This window comes from Rhinatrema bivittatum, chromosome 8, assembly GCF_901001135.1.
Source record: "Rhinatrema bivittatum chromosome 8, aRhiBiv1.1, whole genome shotgun sequence".
NCBI classification, from domain to species: domain Eukaryota; kingdom Metazoa; phylum Chordata; class Amphibia; order Gymnophiona; family Rhinatrematidae; genus Rhinatrema; species Rhinatrema bivittatum.
Window position 1 is genome coordinate 236,705,399 of NC_042622.1, and position 17,178 is coordinate 236,722,576.

The following is a 17,178-nucleotide window of genomic DNA, read 5'->3' on the forward strand; positions in this document are numbered from 1 at the left end:
TACACTACGCTGACTTTTGTTTTACTTCTGTATGTATGAGAGACAAAACATTTTTTTGAATAATATCTTTATTCAGTTTTTTAAACTTTTTAACAGGCACTGACAGCTTCAACATTCAGTAAAATGTTACCTAGCATATGACATATCATTTTTTCCCCTTCCTGCATCCCCCCCACCCCCTTTTCTTTCTACCTCTCATCCGGCCAGTTCCCACAGGCAGTATGTATGCTTCTATGGGTAATTCAGTCCCACTGGTTCAATTATGCAAAAACTTCAATTGTAAATCTGTCACAAGTACTTTTATATAGGCAGACCAAGTCTTTCTGAATGTATCCAGCGCTCTATGGCACCAGTACCCCTGTCACAAATTAAGGGCAAAGGGCGGCTAGTGCCATTTTGAATGAAGGCAGCTGCTGGTCTGGGAGTGGGAGGTCACTCCTGGGCCCCTGCTAGACCACCGGGTGTTTGTGGTGATTCCTGGGAGGTGGGGAGAGCTTTGTTTTTTTATAATTTATTTTTTTTTTAAATGAAATGGTACAACCGCAAATAAAAACAAAACAAAACATGATCCAGGATGGACCCAAAATGGCTCACCCCCCCAGAACGAAAACGAAAGGGCAGTGATATTTTTCAGGGCTCCCACCCCTGTTGCCTATTGGCTTTAACTTAACCCTGGATTGCTGATCGAGCTGTGGGTCTCTCACACAATTAAAATCTCCCTCAAACAGTATCTGGGCTGGCCCTAGGGAATTTATAAGTGACACAATCTTAGTGAAAAATGAATGATTGTACACATTTGGTGCATATATGGATGCCATCATGGTATCAATCTCAAATAATTTCCGAAGTACTATTACCTATCTGCCTCTAGGATCTACTATAGTTTTGCATATCTTGAAAGACACAGAATGATGCAATAGAATTGCTACCCTGCGGGTTTCTGAAGTACATTGAGCAGCATATATTTGATTCATCCATCTCTTCCAAAGTTTAAGATGTTCCTGCTTGGATATATGGAGAATTCTGTTATAAACATAGCAGTTTCTAAAATATCAGATGCCTGTCTTCTCCCATACTGACCAAAAGGTACCTGCGATATTGAGAAGGTCTGAAGTACCTTTTAGACAAGTAGAACCACTTAGTACTCCTGCAGCTGCTTCTTCTCTTTCTCCTCTTGCCTCTGTCTCCCCCCCACCCTCCCTTTCCCTCCCCTATCCCCACTAAGGGGCGGATTTTAAATGGCTTACGCGTGTAAATCCTCAGGATTTATGTGCATAACTGCTCCTGTGCGCGCTGAGCCTATCTTGCAAAGCCCCGGGACGCGCGTATGTCCCGGGGCTTTGTGAAAGGGGCAGGGCATGGGCGGGACCGAGGCCTCCGGCACAGCGGTTGGGCCAGGGGATCGTGCGCCGGAGGCTGGCCGGCGTGCGCAAGTTACCCCTGCGTATTGCTGCGTATTGCTGGCTCATGGCCATAATACCTACATGTGTATATGCGGTATGGTATAAAATAGGCTGTATGCGTGTACATACACATGTGCACACAAATCCTGTCTCTACCATGTAAGCGGGGGGATTTTAGTAGACATGCATGCCGATGCAATTACCAGTCTCCCCAGTTCATTCCCAGTTCACCCAGGTAAAGGAGAGGACTTCTTACCCCCCCTAGTTAACTAGCCTACCTTTTACCCTGTTAGCCACAATCCTTAAAACCCCGCTAACCACTTTAGTTTTTTTTGTTTCAGGACTTACACACCATCCGTAGCAAAAATAAATCTACATGGCAGGGGACCCCAGCGTATACTTGTGCACATAAATACTTATTCGTAGGTTTCATTGAGAAAATTAGGAGCTCTTATGCCCTGCCTAGGCCATGCCCACACCCTACCCTTTTTTTTGCAAAACATTATTTGTCTGCGTACCTGGAGATATGTGCATACTCTTGTGTTGTGTTTAAATCCACGCGGTTTGTGCCTGCCCGACGTCTGCGCATATCTCCCAGCTTTGGCGCGCATAGGGCTTTTAAAGGTGGTAAGTTTCCTGTCATCTGGAAGTTGAAGAGCACATCACTCATTTTGTCATGTTATCCACATCTGGTTCCAGCCACAGTCCGACTGTACAGGAGAAAAAACAAAAACAAACGAGAAGAAAGAAAAAACATAGTAAAAAAAAAAATTCAGAATTTGGTCACATCGTGCAGGTAATCGTTGTGCATCCAGATTTCCACAAATGTATATCCAGGCAACAAAAAATAGTGCTAGCTGGTTTGCCACTTTTAGCATCAGATACACAGTCCCCTCCTTTATTATTTACCAGATTTTTGTATTTGATTTAGATAACGTGTGGCTTCTTCAACCTTACTGAAAATACGGTTGGTATTCCCATGACAGACTTTCAGTCTTGCTGGGAACTGAAGAGAAAAGTGTATGTTGAGTTTCACCAGCTTGGTACATGTATTTGCAGACATCTTTCTCTGCATTACCGCCCATTGTGAATAATCTTGGAAAATCAGTATTTTTTTATTTTGGCATTGTAAATCTCTTTTACTGGTAGGCATTTTTGTGGGCTTAATTTAAGATTTTTGCAGTGACGACTTGTGGTCGAGCTCAGCCTTTTGCACTCAAAGTTCCCATGTAACTCTGATACAGCCTAACTGTCACACAAGCCAGTTCTTCAACATTGCAGGTAGTTCGTGTTCCAACACCAATTCAGGCAGGCCCATAAATTTTAAATTCTCCATCCTTGATCTGTTTTCCAGATCATCTAGCCTATTTTCTCTTTCCTAATGCTGTAATTTTCTCCTGCAATGCATTTGTATCCTCCTCTGACGTGCTAATGCGAGCCTCCGCGACATCTAATGTTCTGCCAATGTCCACTATAGAGTTGAGGGCTTCTGAGATTTGAGCAGTAATGCTATCAAATTTATTCTCCAAGGCAGCAGCTCACCACCGCTGTTACTTCACTCTCACCACCTCTAACACATGTGGTGTTACAGGTTTCGATGTGTTGGTCTTTTTCTTTTCTTTGCATTTTCGAGGCCATTCATGCAGCAAGCTTACAGTTATAGGTTTCCCTGGGTCCTCGCACTGCTAGCATGCTTATTGGAGATCTTTCCATGGAATTTGTACTGCGAATTACTTGTGTATTGGGGGATGGCACTCAGATCTCAGCAGCTGCACATCCTGCTTAGCTCACCACATCACGCGACCTCTCGACAAAACATTTTTAAAAAATTGTTGAAGCACCGTATAGTAGTGTGGTTACCATATTAGTCCACATGAAAGCACAGAAATAAAGTTTAACATACAAAAAAAAGTCATTTTTTTGCTCATTCTGTTCAGACCTGAGGAAGGAAGTGACAGCTCACAAAAACTAGTCAAGAAATATATTAAGATATCCAATAAAAAGGAATCACCTTATATTTTGTTTGTTTGTTATCCTTTAGGTTGGAAGCAGTGTAGAAACGTTAACTTCATTATAATTTCTGTTGTGTTGACTTTCATCAGATCCTCAATGCAGGTGTCACACTGATACACATAAAGCCTGAATACAGCTTGGACAGCTGAAGAGCAGATTATCATCAAACCTCTCTGTACAAGTGTCAAACTGATGCATATGAAACATAACTACTGCACACACAGCTGAAGAGCAGATCTTCATTAGAGTCTCATGCAGCCATCACATTGATACATATAAATAGGGACCTTAATTTTCAGTTTTTGTTTATTTTTTATTTCCCAGGAATTTATCAGGGTTTATTTTGCTAAGAACAAAAATGGGAGAAAATCAGTGGAAAAACGTGTCTAATTATTTTTCTGGGTAAATATCAGAGTTTATTTTGGTGGACAGAAGCCAGGACAATATAACAATATTGACTAGATTTTCCCACTCACTTACTCAGCAGCATCTCTATCTCTACCCCCAACGAGAATCTCTCCCTATTTCCCCCTCCATTGCAGCAGCATTCATTCCCTGTACGTACCCGGATCAGTTCAGACTGTGGGTTATGCCTTTCTTTCAGCAGATGGAGACAGAGAAAAACTTGAAGGGCACCCACCTCTTAACTTGGTGTGCTACCTGCATCTCCTCAGTATTTCTCTGTCTCCAGCAGATGGAGGTGGTGCAAACTCTGCAGTCTTGCCCTGATCTTGGGGTTAAGGCAGTCTTGTCCTAAAAAAATAAAAAAGGGGGGGGAGATCATGTGATGTGAGTGGTGAGGACACATTCACCTCGCGCTCTGGGTGCCTCTCCTACATCATTGCCTGAAACGCGGCAAAATTCTGGCGAAATTTCTCCTGAGTGGCCTGAAGTCAAAGTGCCATTAACTCTGAAGAGATTTGACGACAAGAGATCTGGCCCGGGAAGGGATGTCAAATCGCCCGCCATGGAAGGAAAAAGAGAAGCAGGCTAAGCCAGAAGCCAAAATGGTCGCCGCAATGACAACCAGCCCAAAAATGCAAGTACTGAGACCTCGACAGCGACTATAACTGCAGTGTTAGTGTCAGCCCTAAATCCTAAATTTGAAGAGATTTCCTCCCAGATCGCAGAAGTTAAAAATTCGCTAGCAGACTTTAATTCACTATGGACGTGATGGTGGGCAGCATCCACGTGGTGGAGGATGATACCCTCATGCTCCAAGCGAAAATGGTAAAACTAGAAAAAATAATAACGGCACAAGAAACTAAATCGACGACCTAGAAAATAGGTCATGCCGGGCAAATTTGCATTTTATGGGATTAGATGAGCACATAGTGGATAATAATTTAATAAATTTACTTGAAACATGGCTGCCGCCCGAGCTTGGCCTTCCTGAATTAGTGGGCCAGCTGAAGGTGGAGAGAGCACATCGCATTGGGGCCAAACAAACAGAAAGGAAATCCCCCCGGGTAGTGGTGGCAAAACTTCTCAACTACTCGCACAAAACACAGCTTCTGCAAGTGTACCATAAGAAAAAGGAGCTTCTCCATGGAGGGAAGAGGCTATTAATCTTTTAAGATTTTTCTAACACAGTGGCGCAGATGCGGCGGGCTTATGCACCTGTGTGCACAAATGTGGTTAATTGTCAAATTAAATTTGTCATTATCTATCCAGCGAAGCTCAAAATTTGGACAGACACTGGCTGCCAGTTCTTTAACTCTCCCAAAGAGGCGGAAAACTACATACAGTCCCTTCCAGAGCACAATTCCTGATGGAAAAATAGCCTGCCTATACCAAAGTGGTCTGGAACTATCCAGTTTTCAATGAGATCTGAGCCAGAGCCTGACAAAAGGCAAATCTTCCCTGATATGATGACGGCAATCAGTTAAAGTTCTCCTGAACTCTCTAGCTGACTGTTTAAACTTAAAGAAAGTTAAATGTTTATAATGCTGGCAAAGCTTCACTATGGATAAAGCTTGATCTTGTGTTGAAAAGTTGTTCTTATAACACTTGGATTTGGTTGGCACCCTGATTGTTGCAGAGTGCACCCCAAATTATTGGAGGGTCTGGATATCAATAAGAGGAAGGGCACCCGAGCGATCTAAAGTTGATCTCTAGAGAAAGGAATGGTTTCCTATGTCTTAAGGCTGTTCGGTGTTCGGGGGGGGGGGGGAGGAGGGGAAGGTTCAGGGACGGAGAGGAGATAGGGGGGAAGGTATAAGACAGCGAAGATTTGTTATGCTAAGGGGACGCATTCACAAGGACATGATGTTAGCTTTTCAGTTAGGGAAGCTAGATAGGGAGATGCATCAGGGTGGTTTCACAAGGGAGACAGGGTGTTGGGTATCTTGATTTCTTGTGACACCAAAATTGTTCTGCTAAACTTTCAATATTTAGTGACATTCTGTTTTATTCTCCCAGGAAATTGTATAGATGAATGAATGTGTGAAATATCTGTCATGGAATGTAGCGGGTCTGGGCACCCCTGTCAAAAGGGAAAAGGTGCTCTCCAATATTAATCGCTTAAAAGGTACAATAATGTTTCTTCAGGAGACGCATTTGAAGGCAAATGCCCATTTAAAACTTAAAAAGAAAGGTTTTAATCAGATCTTTGTGGCACGTGGGACATCCCATAACAGGGGAGTGGCTATCATGCTCCATAAATCTATCTCATTCCAACAATAGACGACTATAGCTGCCGAAAGGGCGCTATATTATAATTGAAGGACTACGTTTTGGTAATTTAACTATATTAGCATCACTGTATGGCCCTAATCAATACGATCATCAATTTTTCTCTAATATAGTGGCCAAAATTATATCGCTAAACAAAGCACCTATAGTGATGGGAGGAGACTTCAACTGTGTGGCAGATCCGAATTCAAATTGCGTATCTCATTCTCAAGTCAGATCATTGGGCTTGAATAAGGGCGTCCCCTTCCTATGTGACTCCTTACAATTATTAGATGCCTGGAGAATGTTAAATCCCGGCAGCAAAGAGTTCACCCGTTGGGCTCAGGTGTCGGATACTAGATCTCGGTTAGATTACATTTTAATTTCTGATTCGCTATTCTCACAGCTCCAAACCTCAGGCATAGAACCCCTAGTAATATTGGATCACAGCCCAGTCACCTGTAGTATAAAGAAAAATGGATCATACGGGGACCCAGCCACCTGGAAAATGCCAGTCTGGCTAGAGAATTTTTGCTCACTAAATGGAGAGAATACAAGGCCTTTAATGATATCCACCAATCTACCCCTATTTTGTTTTGGGAGGCTGCCAAAGCCGTACTGTGGGGTAATATCATTGAATATTCCATACGTCGGAAAAAGGAGCTTGACAAGCAAATTATAGATCTGACGAATAAATTTAATGTCAGCAAAAAAGCACTAATCCTAAATGATTCTCTCGTCACTCACAAAGAATATAGTTTAATTCGCATAGAGCTGAATGAGTTGCTCCATAAACGGGCAACTTCTTCGTTGTTCTCTTTAAAACATCGATTTTATTTATATGGGAATAAAGTAGGAAGGATGTTCTCCCACCTTATAAAAGGAGAAAAGAAATAAAGACATATAACACAGCTTAAAGACCCCTCAGGCAAATGGGCTACTACTGCAGAACACATAGCGACTCTTATTTTGCGATTATTATAGGGATCTATATAGTGCAGACAAAGAAGATGTAGTGGAGAGAGAGCATTTTATGCAGTCCATTACACTGCCCCAACATACTCAGGATCAATTAGCACAATTAAATTCCCCCATACAAAAGGGGGAGATTCAACAAGTGATACAGGGATTACAAAGTATCAAAGCCCCCGGTCCTGATGGGCTTTCTCCATTCTTCTATAAGGTCCTCCAGCCTGAACTAGGGGGTAGCATGGCAGCACTCTTTAATGACATGATCTGCCAAGGTAAGATGCCTGAATCACTCCGTATGGCTACCATCATAGTACTCCCTAAACCAGGCTGAGTGCTAGACATCCCGTCGATGTATCGTCCAATATCCCTACTGAATGTAGATAATAAAATTTTCGCCAAAGTCTTAGCGAACAGGTTGGGGCACATCTTACCATTATTGGTCTCACAAGGACAAGCAGGTTTTGTCAAAGGTAGGCGAGCTAGCATAAATATATGTAGGCTGGCCCAAATTCTCCATCTATGTCAACAACACATTTTTGCTGACCCAGTCTTAGTGGGATTTGATGCAGAAAAAGCCTTTGATAGGGTGTCTTGGAATTTTCTGCATTACGCTCTGGAAAAGATGGGATTTGAGGGCTTCTACTATCAAGCAGTGCAAGTCTTCTATTCAAACCCAGGGGCACAAATATTGGCAAATGGCTGCTTATCAAAACCCTTTTCGTTAACAAGAGGCACAAGGCAGGGGTGCCCAATATCGCCTTTACTGTTTATACTGTCACTGGAACCCTTGGTTCATGCTATACAGCAGTTACTAGACAAGGTCACCATTTATAGGGGGATAGAGCTTCCTAATACCTTTTTGTTTGCAGATGACATTCTTCTCCTTGTACCCCAGGCACCCACTTTTCTCCCCAAAATTTTAAAGACCTTTGAATCTTTTGGCTCATTTTCAGGTCTTAAATTGAATTTAGACAAATCCGAGGTATTGGATATTATGAGTTAGCTACGAATTAAGTGGCCTTAGTTCCCCTTCGATGGGTAGACAAATCTCTCAAATACTTGGGAATATATATTACAGGAAATCCCGCTCAATGGTATACTTTAAATATACCCCCTAATATAGAAAAAATTAGAAAATTAACGGTGATCTGGATGGAACTCCCTCTTTCCCTAACGGGAAGGATAGCACTGTTTAAAATGGCACTCCTCCCAAAACTTTTATATGTATTACAATTAATGCCACTGGTTCTATTAAAATTGGACATCTGTAGGTTCCAGAGTATAAACATTGATTTCCTGTGGCGAAAGCGTAAAGCGAAGATTGCCTTAAAAAAACTGATGATTCCGGTTGCACTTGGAGGATGGGGATGCCCTAATATTACTCTATACAATTTGGCTTGTGCATTACGTTCAGTGGGGGACTGGATATGTGGCAGTATGTGTTTTTCAGATTTCCAACTAGATAAAAGACTGGCTCAGCCAACGACTTAAGATTTATAATTCAAGCAGCACCTCGTGTCCTTCACGCACCAATACAGGATAATATTCTGGTGTAAAAGGTTGGAGTTGCCATTGCAGGCCTCGCGATTATTGCCTTTGTGTGGCAATCCTCAATTTTCTCCAGGGCAAGCAGGACCCTTTTACTAGAAACTGGAGCAGCAGGTAATTATTACTCTCGAAGACCTTATTGATCCGATTACTCATAAAATATATACGTTTTCTCGCTGCCAGGATGTATTCGGATGGACTCCTCATGATTTCCTAAGCTAGCTTCAAATTGCGAGCTTTGTGACTAAATCCTTTGGGCCAGGAGGAACTACTGAGAGAACTGGACCGTTCCAAAGACTGATGGTATTATTCACATCACGAAAACAATCCCTGGCATCATTATACAAATTGCTTCAAGAAGCAGTGATATATAAGGGGATGCGGATTCTGTCTGAACTATGGAGTCGTGATCTAGATACTCAAATGACAGAGGAAGATCTATTGGAGGCAGTTCAAATTACTTATAAAGCTATGCCGGCAGTTAATTCTCGTGAGCAGTTTATGCATATTCTTCACAGAGTCACAATATCACCATTACAAGTGTATCAAATGAAGATTGTTTCCACCCCAGCATGTCCTAAATGCCACAATAGGGCAGCTTCTTTAGCACACAGATTTTGGTTCTGCCCTCCAATGCAAGAGTTCTGGACGGAATTGAGGAAATATATGAACGATGCTATAGGTGCTTGCCTCTCCTTATGGCAGAGCTGGCAGTCCTTGGAGTGGGAACTGCTACACCCCATTGGAGGGATCGAAATAATTTGTTAATTAGTAAAGCCCTGGGAATGGTGAGAAAATGTATTTTAATAAAATGGATCCAACAAGACTCTCCACCTTTAGACTTTTGGCTAGCTGAGATGCTCATTATATTACAATTGGACTATCGTATGTGGTTGTTGTCTGAACCTCGCAAGAAAGGGGCCTTTGCCAAACTATGGAATTCATTTCTTCAACATCTCTCGAAGGATTGGCAGGAAAAATTTCAAGACGTTTCTTGTTAAGCCAGACTTACACACACGTTACTGAAAGGATGATAAGACGGAAGCTATCTTATGTCCTGTCAATTTTTCCTTTTCTCATCACCTTCTTCTTTTTTCTTCTTCTCTTCTTCTTTTTCTTCTTATCCTCATTCTTCTTCTTCTTTCTTTGCTCCTTGGTCCTCAACTTCTGATTCTCCTCTCTATATATATCCTCTCCGGGGGGAGGGCTAGGGGAGGGGGATAATTGTCTGCAATGTCTGTAATGTTTAGAATGTACCATGATATGTTTAAAAGTTTTTTGAAGGTTATATATTGATTCATAATTACAAAATAAACAGTTTTGAAACCTCAAAATAAAAAAATAAAAATAAATAAAAAAGGGTCAAGCAGGACAAAGCATAATCACCCAGGGGGTAGGAAGATCCAGGTGGGACCATCCCCCCTGGTAGCAGGTTTGAGGAGCCGGGGTTGGTGACCCCATGGGGCTCCTATGAGGTAAGGCACCTGGGGGGATTACCGGTGGTCTGGTTCCTCCCCCTCCTTCTTATCCCCTGCCCGGTTTACAAAAAAAAAAAGAAAGACAAGGAGCATCTTGTCAGCCTTCTCTGGAAATTTTTGTTACATCTGTGACTGCTGTGTGATTTAAAGGGTCTGGGTTAATTATGGGCAGTTTTTTCCTTCGTCGGTCGGGTCCCTCCGATGCTCGATCTGCAGCCGCGACTTCTCCTCTGCCCCAGCGGCGCCTCCCCGTGCTCTCCGATGCCGCATCCATCATGCTGAATTGCCTGTGGAGAGTCTGCTTCGCGCCTCTCCTGTTCAGGCCTCTGCATCCAGTGCCTCTTCGGAGACGAAGGTAGCTCCTCTAGGGGAACGGGGTGTTCAACCAAGTCCTGAGGCACAGTAGAAAGATTTGCCCCTCAGGAGGCTCTGGCCAATCTGTTCCCACTCAGTGCGGGAACGGTGGCCATTTTGAATTCTTTGTGAGACGCGTGGGCCAGAGCAGTGGGGGAAGGGGATCTCCCGCTCGACTCGGGCCCTGGCAGTCCTGACTCGGGCCCTGGCAGTCCTGAGTATCTGCCAGGATACTCAGGACTGCCAGGGCCCTGCCAGATATCTGCCAGATACTCAGGACTGCCAGGGCCCTGACTCGGGCCCTGGCAGTCCTGAGTATCTTTTAGATCCAGACCAGGACATTTCTGAAGGTGAGCCTGATCCCCTGGTGGGGGAAGCAGCCGGCACAAATGCCTTCACACTGGATTTTGTGCTTCTAATGGTATTGGTAAAGCTCCTGTTGGTTCTCTGCTCCAGCCAGCTCCGCCTACTGATGGTGAGGACCTGCAGGGTTCCTCCCTGTGGATAGTGCTAACCTCACCTTGGTTCAAGGGTCCACATTTGCAACATTTGATTGAGATTCCATTGCTTTCCCTTGCCTATTTGGCAACTTCTCGCAAGTGGATTTTTCGTATCACAGGCCCTGCTTTCTGGAACAGCCTTCCTGCAGCTATTAGAGCAGAAAGTGATCCCTCTCAGTTTAGGAACAGCTTTAGACATATCTCTTTTTCTTTAGCTTTCTGAGGCTGAGTATTGCTCGATCTTGTTAAGCTATGTTTTTTTTCCAAGAGATATATAGCAGTGTTGCTTTTTAGTGTTTTATGTTACGTAAGGTTTTGGTATGCTTTACTCTGTATGTTGACTGTAATCCATTGAGATTGCTGGATCAGCAGAATAGAAATTGGGGAAATAAATAAGTTAGCCAGTCTCCCAGCTGCTGTCCCTTGTCCTTGTCTTTGTAGGTGGGGAAAGAGGTGCAGATCCTGCTGAAGTCCACCTGCCCATGCACCTTTGCCCTGCACTATGAGGTGGTATCGCGCGGAAACATTGTGCAGTCGGGGTGGCAGCCTGGCAATGTCACGCAGCAGAGGAGTGAGAGAATGGCTATGACCTTTGAAAAGAACCTCCATGTGACTCCCTCTCCAAGAATAGGTAACTTGCAGATGCACATTTGTATTTATTTGTGGGTTTGTTTGTTTGGTTTTTTTTTAGCACTGATGTGGCATTCTAAACCAGCAAATGTGCAATGGGTGGAGAGGCAAACCAAGACTGAATCAACCTGTTCTAAGGGACATGGTAGTATCTAGTAACCCCCCTCCTCTAGAGTTACCATAAAGTCCCATGTGCTGTAGGACAGGCTGATCCAGTCTTGGTTTTGCATCCATCTTCCCCATGACATGCATACAGATGTAGTTCCTACATTTCTTAGGGACCTCAAAACCTACAGTTCCATATGTGCAATGGGGTAAAACGAGGCTCGATCAGCCTGTTCTAGGTAACGTAGTCATCTGGTAACCCCCTTCTCTGAGCAGGAAAATGTTCTGCCAGCAAACTCCAAACCAACAAAATCACTTTGAGCCCATTCAATTTTTTTACATTTTTAATGACCTTGTTTCCTACTACCAAAACTCCAGACATTTGGGGGTTTGCAGGCTCATTTGTGTTTCACCAGAGAGGGGGGGTCTTCACATCTCAGAATGATTCGAGTTTGAAATGTTAAACAAACAGACCAGTACTGGCTGAAAGCTGCTTCATGACATGGTATTTACTTTATTTATTTTACTTTATTCTGTGCTCTTAATATACTGCCTTCCTTTTATCAAACCAAAGCAATTTACATTAGAGTTTAGTTGGCAACGCTTTCTTTTAAAAGAACACATTGAAATTGTTTTTATTTGTTACATTAATGGAAATATGTATGAGGCATTCTGATACTGATGAGAGTATAGTCTCTCATTTTAATGTGAAAACCACTGAGTGAAGCTCCCTAGCGTGGGGATGGGGGATAGGGGTGGGTTCAAGTCTTACATGGGCCTGTTTATGTATTCTAGGTCACAGGGATGAACCAAGGGTGAATCCCATCTGCACATAGTACAGCTAGGGTTGCCAACTGGCTCCAGATTTTCAGGACAGGTTGATCTATTCCTGGTTTTACCCTACTGCATGCTGGGACTTATTCTGATTTCCGTATTACATTCCCTAACAAAAGCAAGATTATAAGTACCTGCATACAGGGGAGTAAAACCAGGACTGGATCAACCTGCTCTGAAAATCTGGAGCAAGTTGGCAACCCTAAGCACAGCTGTTTTTTTTTCTAGAGATATCACCGTGAAACTGCTCAGCTGCAGTGGTGGAAATGTTTTAGTGAAACCTGCTTTCTGGTCCCTGCTATCTCATTATTCAGATCTGCTAGCCCTTTACTTTTTATTAACACTAAAATGTGCAAAATCTACTCCCTCACCCCTTAAGAAAACAAAAGTTTTTAATTCCATTTAGATGTGGGTTTGCTATTAATTGCATCAGTAGCATGGGATCTTCTTAGTGTATGGGTAATTGCCAGGTTCTTGTGGCCTGGTTTGGCCTCTGTTGGAAACGGGATGCTGGGCTTGATGGACCCTTGGTCTGACCCAGCATGGCAATTTCTTAGGTTCTTATGTTCAGTTTCTGCAGGTAGGGAAGGGCTTCCCAAACCTTTAGCCAAAATGACCCCATTTTAGCACTTGAAAATTCACATGACCCCAGAAAACAACCAAAACAAATTAGCAGGCGTGCATTTACCCCTCAGTCATTACACTTTCCCTTTCCTGTATTCCAGCTGACCCTTCCACCCTCTCCAGAGGACCTGCTGTCTTAACCTCCTCCTGTCCAGTGAAGCCTCTTCTTAACTACCAGCCCTCTAGCTGATCCCATCTTACAAGCCTCAGTTCATCACCTCACCAGCCCATTCCCTCTTTTATTCCCTCCATCCTCGCATCACCAAGCTCATCTTATAACTCCTTACTGATTCTCTGTCATTCCTTCTCTGTCTCAACTCATTCCCCATTCATGGCTCACTCTTATCCTCCATTCCTTCTCAACTCCCAAACTCATCCCTTCTCTCATTCCCTCCCCCTCAGCATCTCTTACATCCTCCAGCTGATATTTTAAAAACATAAGAGATAGGGACATAAGATTTGCTATACTGGGTCAGACCAAAGGTCCATCAAGCCCAGTATCCTGTTCCAACAGTGGCCAATCCAAGTCACAAGTACCTGTCAGGATCTTAAGGGGTAGATAGATTCCAAGCTGCTTATCCCAAGAATAAACAATGGATTTCTGCAACTCTACCTTAATAATGGTTTATGGACTTTTCTGCCAGGAACTTGCCCAAAACCTCTCTTAAATGCAGCTACACTAATAGCTTTCATCAAATCCCTTGGCAACAAATTTCAGAGCTTAATTATGCGTTGAGTAAAAAAATATTTTCTTTTACTAATTTTAAATGTATTACCTAGCAACTTCATTGTGTGTCCCCTGGTCCTTGTACTTTTCGAAAGAGTAAACAATTGATTCACATTTACTCGTTCCTTTCCACTCATTATTTTATAGACCTCTATCATATCTCCCCTCAGCTGTCTCTTCTCCATGCTGAAGAGTCCTAACTTATTTAGCCTTTCTTCATAGGGGAATTGTTCCATCGCATTATCATATTGGTCACCCTTCTCTGTTGGAGCTTGCGTCGGCCTCGAGCTCGGGACGCTCAAGGCCTGGCGCTCCTGTTGCGCTGACGATGGAATGGAGCGCAACTTAGGGCTGTCCAGGATGGAACAAGGAGAATGTGTGCCCTTGTGGTAAAGACAGTCCAAGTCTCGAATCCTCCGCCGACCTGCATGCCCATGAGACCACCAATACAATGGTGGTCTCTGAATGGTCCTCTGACCATTCCAAGCCCTTTCAGACCTGCCACAGGGTGTAGCAGAGGCTGCAGGCCAGACAGAGGTCATGGTGGAAGAAGGTCGAAAGCATTGGAGTTTGGAGTGAAGACTGGAACTTGGAGTGAAGACTCTGATGTAGAGCTTGGGACGAGGACAGGAAACGAGGGATGAGCAAGACCCTCAGGCGCCCTACACAACACGTGGGGCTGGTCACGGACCACACTGTCCCCTTCGCGCCCTACACAGCCGGATGGCTGGTTGCGGACCACGAGGAGATCGGGACATGCTGAGGAAGTCTTACAATGGAGATTAGTGGAAACCCCTAGGATCTTCCAGAGTCGGAACTTGGGAACCAGATAAAACCATGGAGCTTGGAAACTCAGGATAAAAGCAGGGAATCTCCAGAGGCACAGGTCCCACTGGACCTGGAGCATTAGGACCGAGAACATGATGGAACTTGGGACATCAAGGAACATCAGGAACATCAAGGAGACCACGAAGATACGAAGATACAGAAAACACGGAAGTCCAAGGATGAAATCAGGATGCCCAGAAGGAGCTGGAAACAAGGAATCCTTGGGAGAAGTAGCCCAGGAGGACTAGCTCCTTGCCGAAGCAAGGACTGACTGATGGAGAAGCCCTTTTATAGGGCAGGAAGCAGGCAACTCCCTTGGAGGAGTTCAGATGGGCCACACCTGGCTGGCCCTTTAAATGAAGAGAAGAGCCGCGGGCCCGCTCCTTAGGAGGAAAGGGGCAGGACCCTGGACAGCGGCCATGCTGCCGCTGTGCAGAGAGGAGACGGAGCAGCAGAACTGGATCTCAGGGCAGGCTCCGACGTCAGCGGTGGCATCAGCCATGCAGGAGAGGTCCAGGGGCAGCACAGCCGAACAGGTCCAGGCTTCGGCGGCCTCGAGGCCACGTTGGAGAAACCCGGCACGGCTCCTGCCGCACTGGCAAGATAGTGGCCGGGCCACGGAGGTCCGCGGCGTTGGCGGCTCCAGGCTGGCCGCGGGAGCGCCGAAGATAGCAGCCTCTGGGCCGCGAGGAAGTCTGTTACCATTGCCGATGGCGTCGGGGCTTTGTCCCCGATGTCGACGCTCTGGCCCCGGGCCAAGCGGGGCGTGGCCCTTTCGAAGGCTCTCAGGTTCCCCTCCCCGACGGCGATGTCAGGATGCGTCCAATAAGGAGTTCCTCCCCCAATGACGTTGGGGGTTCCCTCCCTCGATGCTGGCAGCCTATCATCGCGCGCCTGAGGTTGAGCCACGCCTCCTGTGTCGTCAGACGCCGACCGGGGCTCTGTTTGCGCGGGAGATTGGCTTTTTAAGCAGAGCCTTCTCCCACGCTCACTACTTCGGCCACTACTTTGTTGTGTTGTGGTTTTGGCTGCTGACTACTTTATTGTGCTTCTTGATTACCGGACCTTGGACTGCCTACGGATTACCCTGCTCTGCTGCCTGCCTGGAACTTGGACTGCCTACGGATTACCCTGCTCTGCTGCCTGCCTGGAACTTGGACTGCCTACGGATTACACTGCTCTGCTGCCTGCCTGGAACTTGGACTGCCTACGGATTACACTGCTCTGCCGCCTGCCTGGACCTTGGACTGCCTACGGATTACCCTGCTCTGCCGCCTGCCCGGAACTTGGACTGCCTACGGATTACCCTGCTCTGCCGCCTGCCTGGAACTTGGACTGGCTACGGATTACCCTGCTCTGCCGCCTGCCTGGAACTTGGACTGCCTACGGATTGTCCTGCCCTGCTGCCTATACCGGATCTTGGACTGACTTACGGATTGCCCTGCTTAGCTGCCTGCCTGGAGTTTGGACTGTCTTCATTCCATTCTAACGAACACTCCAGCACGAGGTAAGCGCTCTTCGATCTGGTTCCACTTTATCCGTATAACAAAGTCAGGCTGCGGCCTAGCCGGGACGGTGAAGGAGGTAAGAGGCGGCTTATGGCTCTGGCCATACCCGCATTGCAACATTCTTTGTATCTATTCTAGTTCTGATATATCTTTCTTGAGATGTGGTGACCAGAAATACACACACTATTCAAGATGAGGTCACACCATGAACAATACAGAGGCATTATGATATTCTCTGTTTTATTCTCATTTCCTTTCCTAATAATCCCCAGCATTCTATTTGCTTTGTTAACTGCTGCTGCTGCACACTGAGCAGAACATTTCAACACGTTATCAACAATGATACCTAGATCCTTTTCCTGAGTGGTGACTCCTAATGTGGAACCTTCCATTATTTATCTATAATTTGGGTTACTCTTCCCTAAGTGCATCACTTTGCACTTGTCCACATTAAATTTCATTTGCCATTTGCATGTTCAGTCTCCCATTTTTGCAGTGTCCTCTTGCAATTTCTCACAATCCTCTTGTGCTTTAACAACTTTGAATAATTTTGTGTCATCTGCAAATTTGATCACCTCACTTGTTCCCATTTCCAGATTGTTTATAAATATATTAAAAAACAGTAGTCTAGAACAGATCCCTGGGGCACCACACTATTCACCTTTTTCCATTGGGAAAATTTACCATTTATCCCTACTCTCTGTTTTCTATCTTTTAATCAGTTGACAATCCACAATAGGACACTGCCTCCATCCCATGACTTTTTAATTTCCTAAGTCTCTCATGATAGACTTTGTCAAATGCTTTCTGGAAAACCAGATACATTATATCAACTGGCTTACCTTTATCCACATGTTTATTTACGCCTTCAAAAAAAATGTAGTAAATTTGGCTTAGTCCCATTGAACTATGCTTAGCTATATGTTCAGTAATTTTGTTCTTTATGATAGTTTCTACCATTTTGCCTGGCATAAACATCAG

At 44.6% G+C, this 17,178-nt stretch overlaps 1 protein-coding gene across 2 annotated transcripts in view; it reads left to right on the forward strand.

Annotated features, from left to right (window-relative positions):
• CPAMD8 (C3 and PZP like alpha-2-macroglobulin domain containing 8) overlaps nt 1-17,178 on the forward strand; it is a 510,164-nt gene that overhangs the window by 146,667 nt on the left and 346,319 nt on the right. For both annotated transcript variants that reach the window (XM_029614183.1, XM_029614185.1), the window contains exon 14: nt 11,383-11,572. In XM_029614183.1, the coding sequence (XP_029470043.1) occupies nt 11,383-11,572 (190 nt within the window). The remainder of the gene's footprint in view (nt 1-11,382; nt 11,573-17,178) is intronic.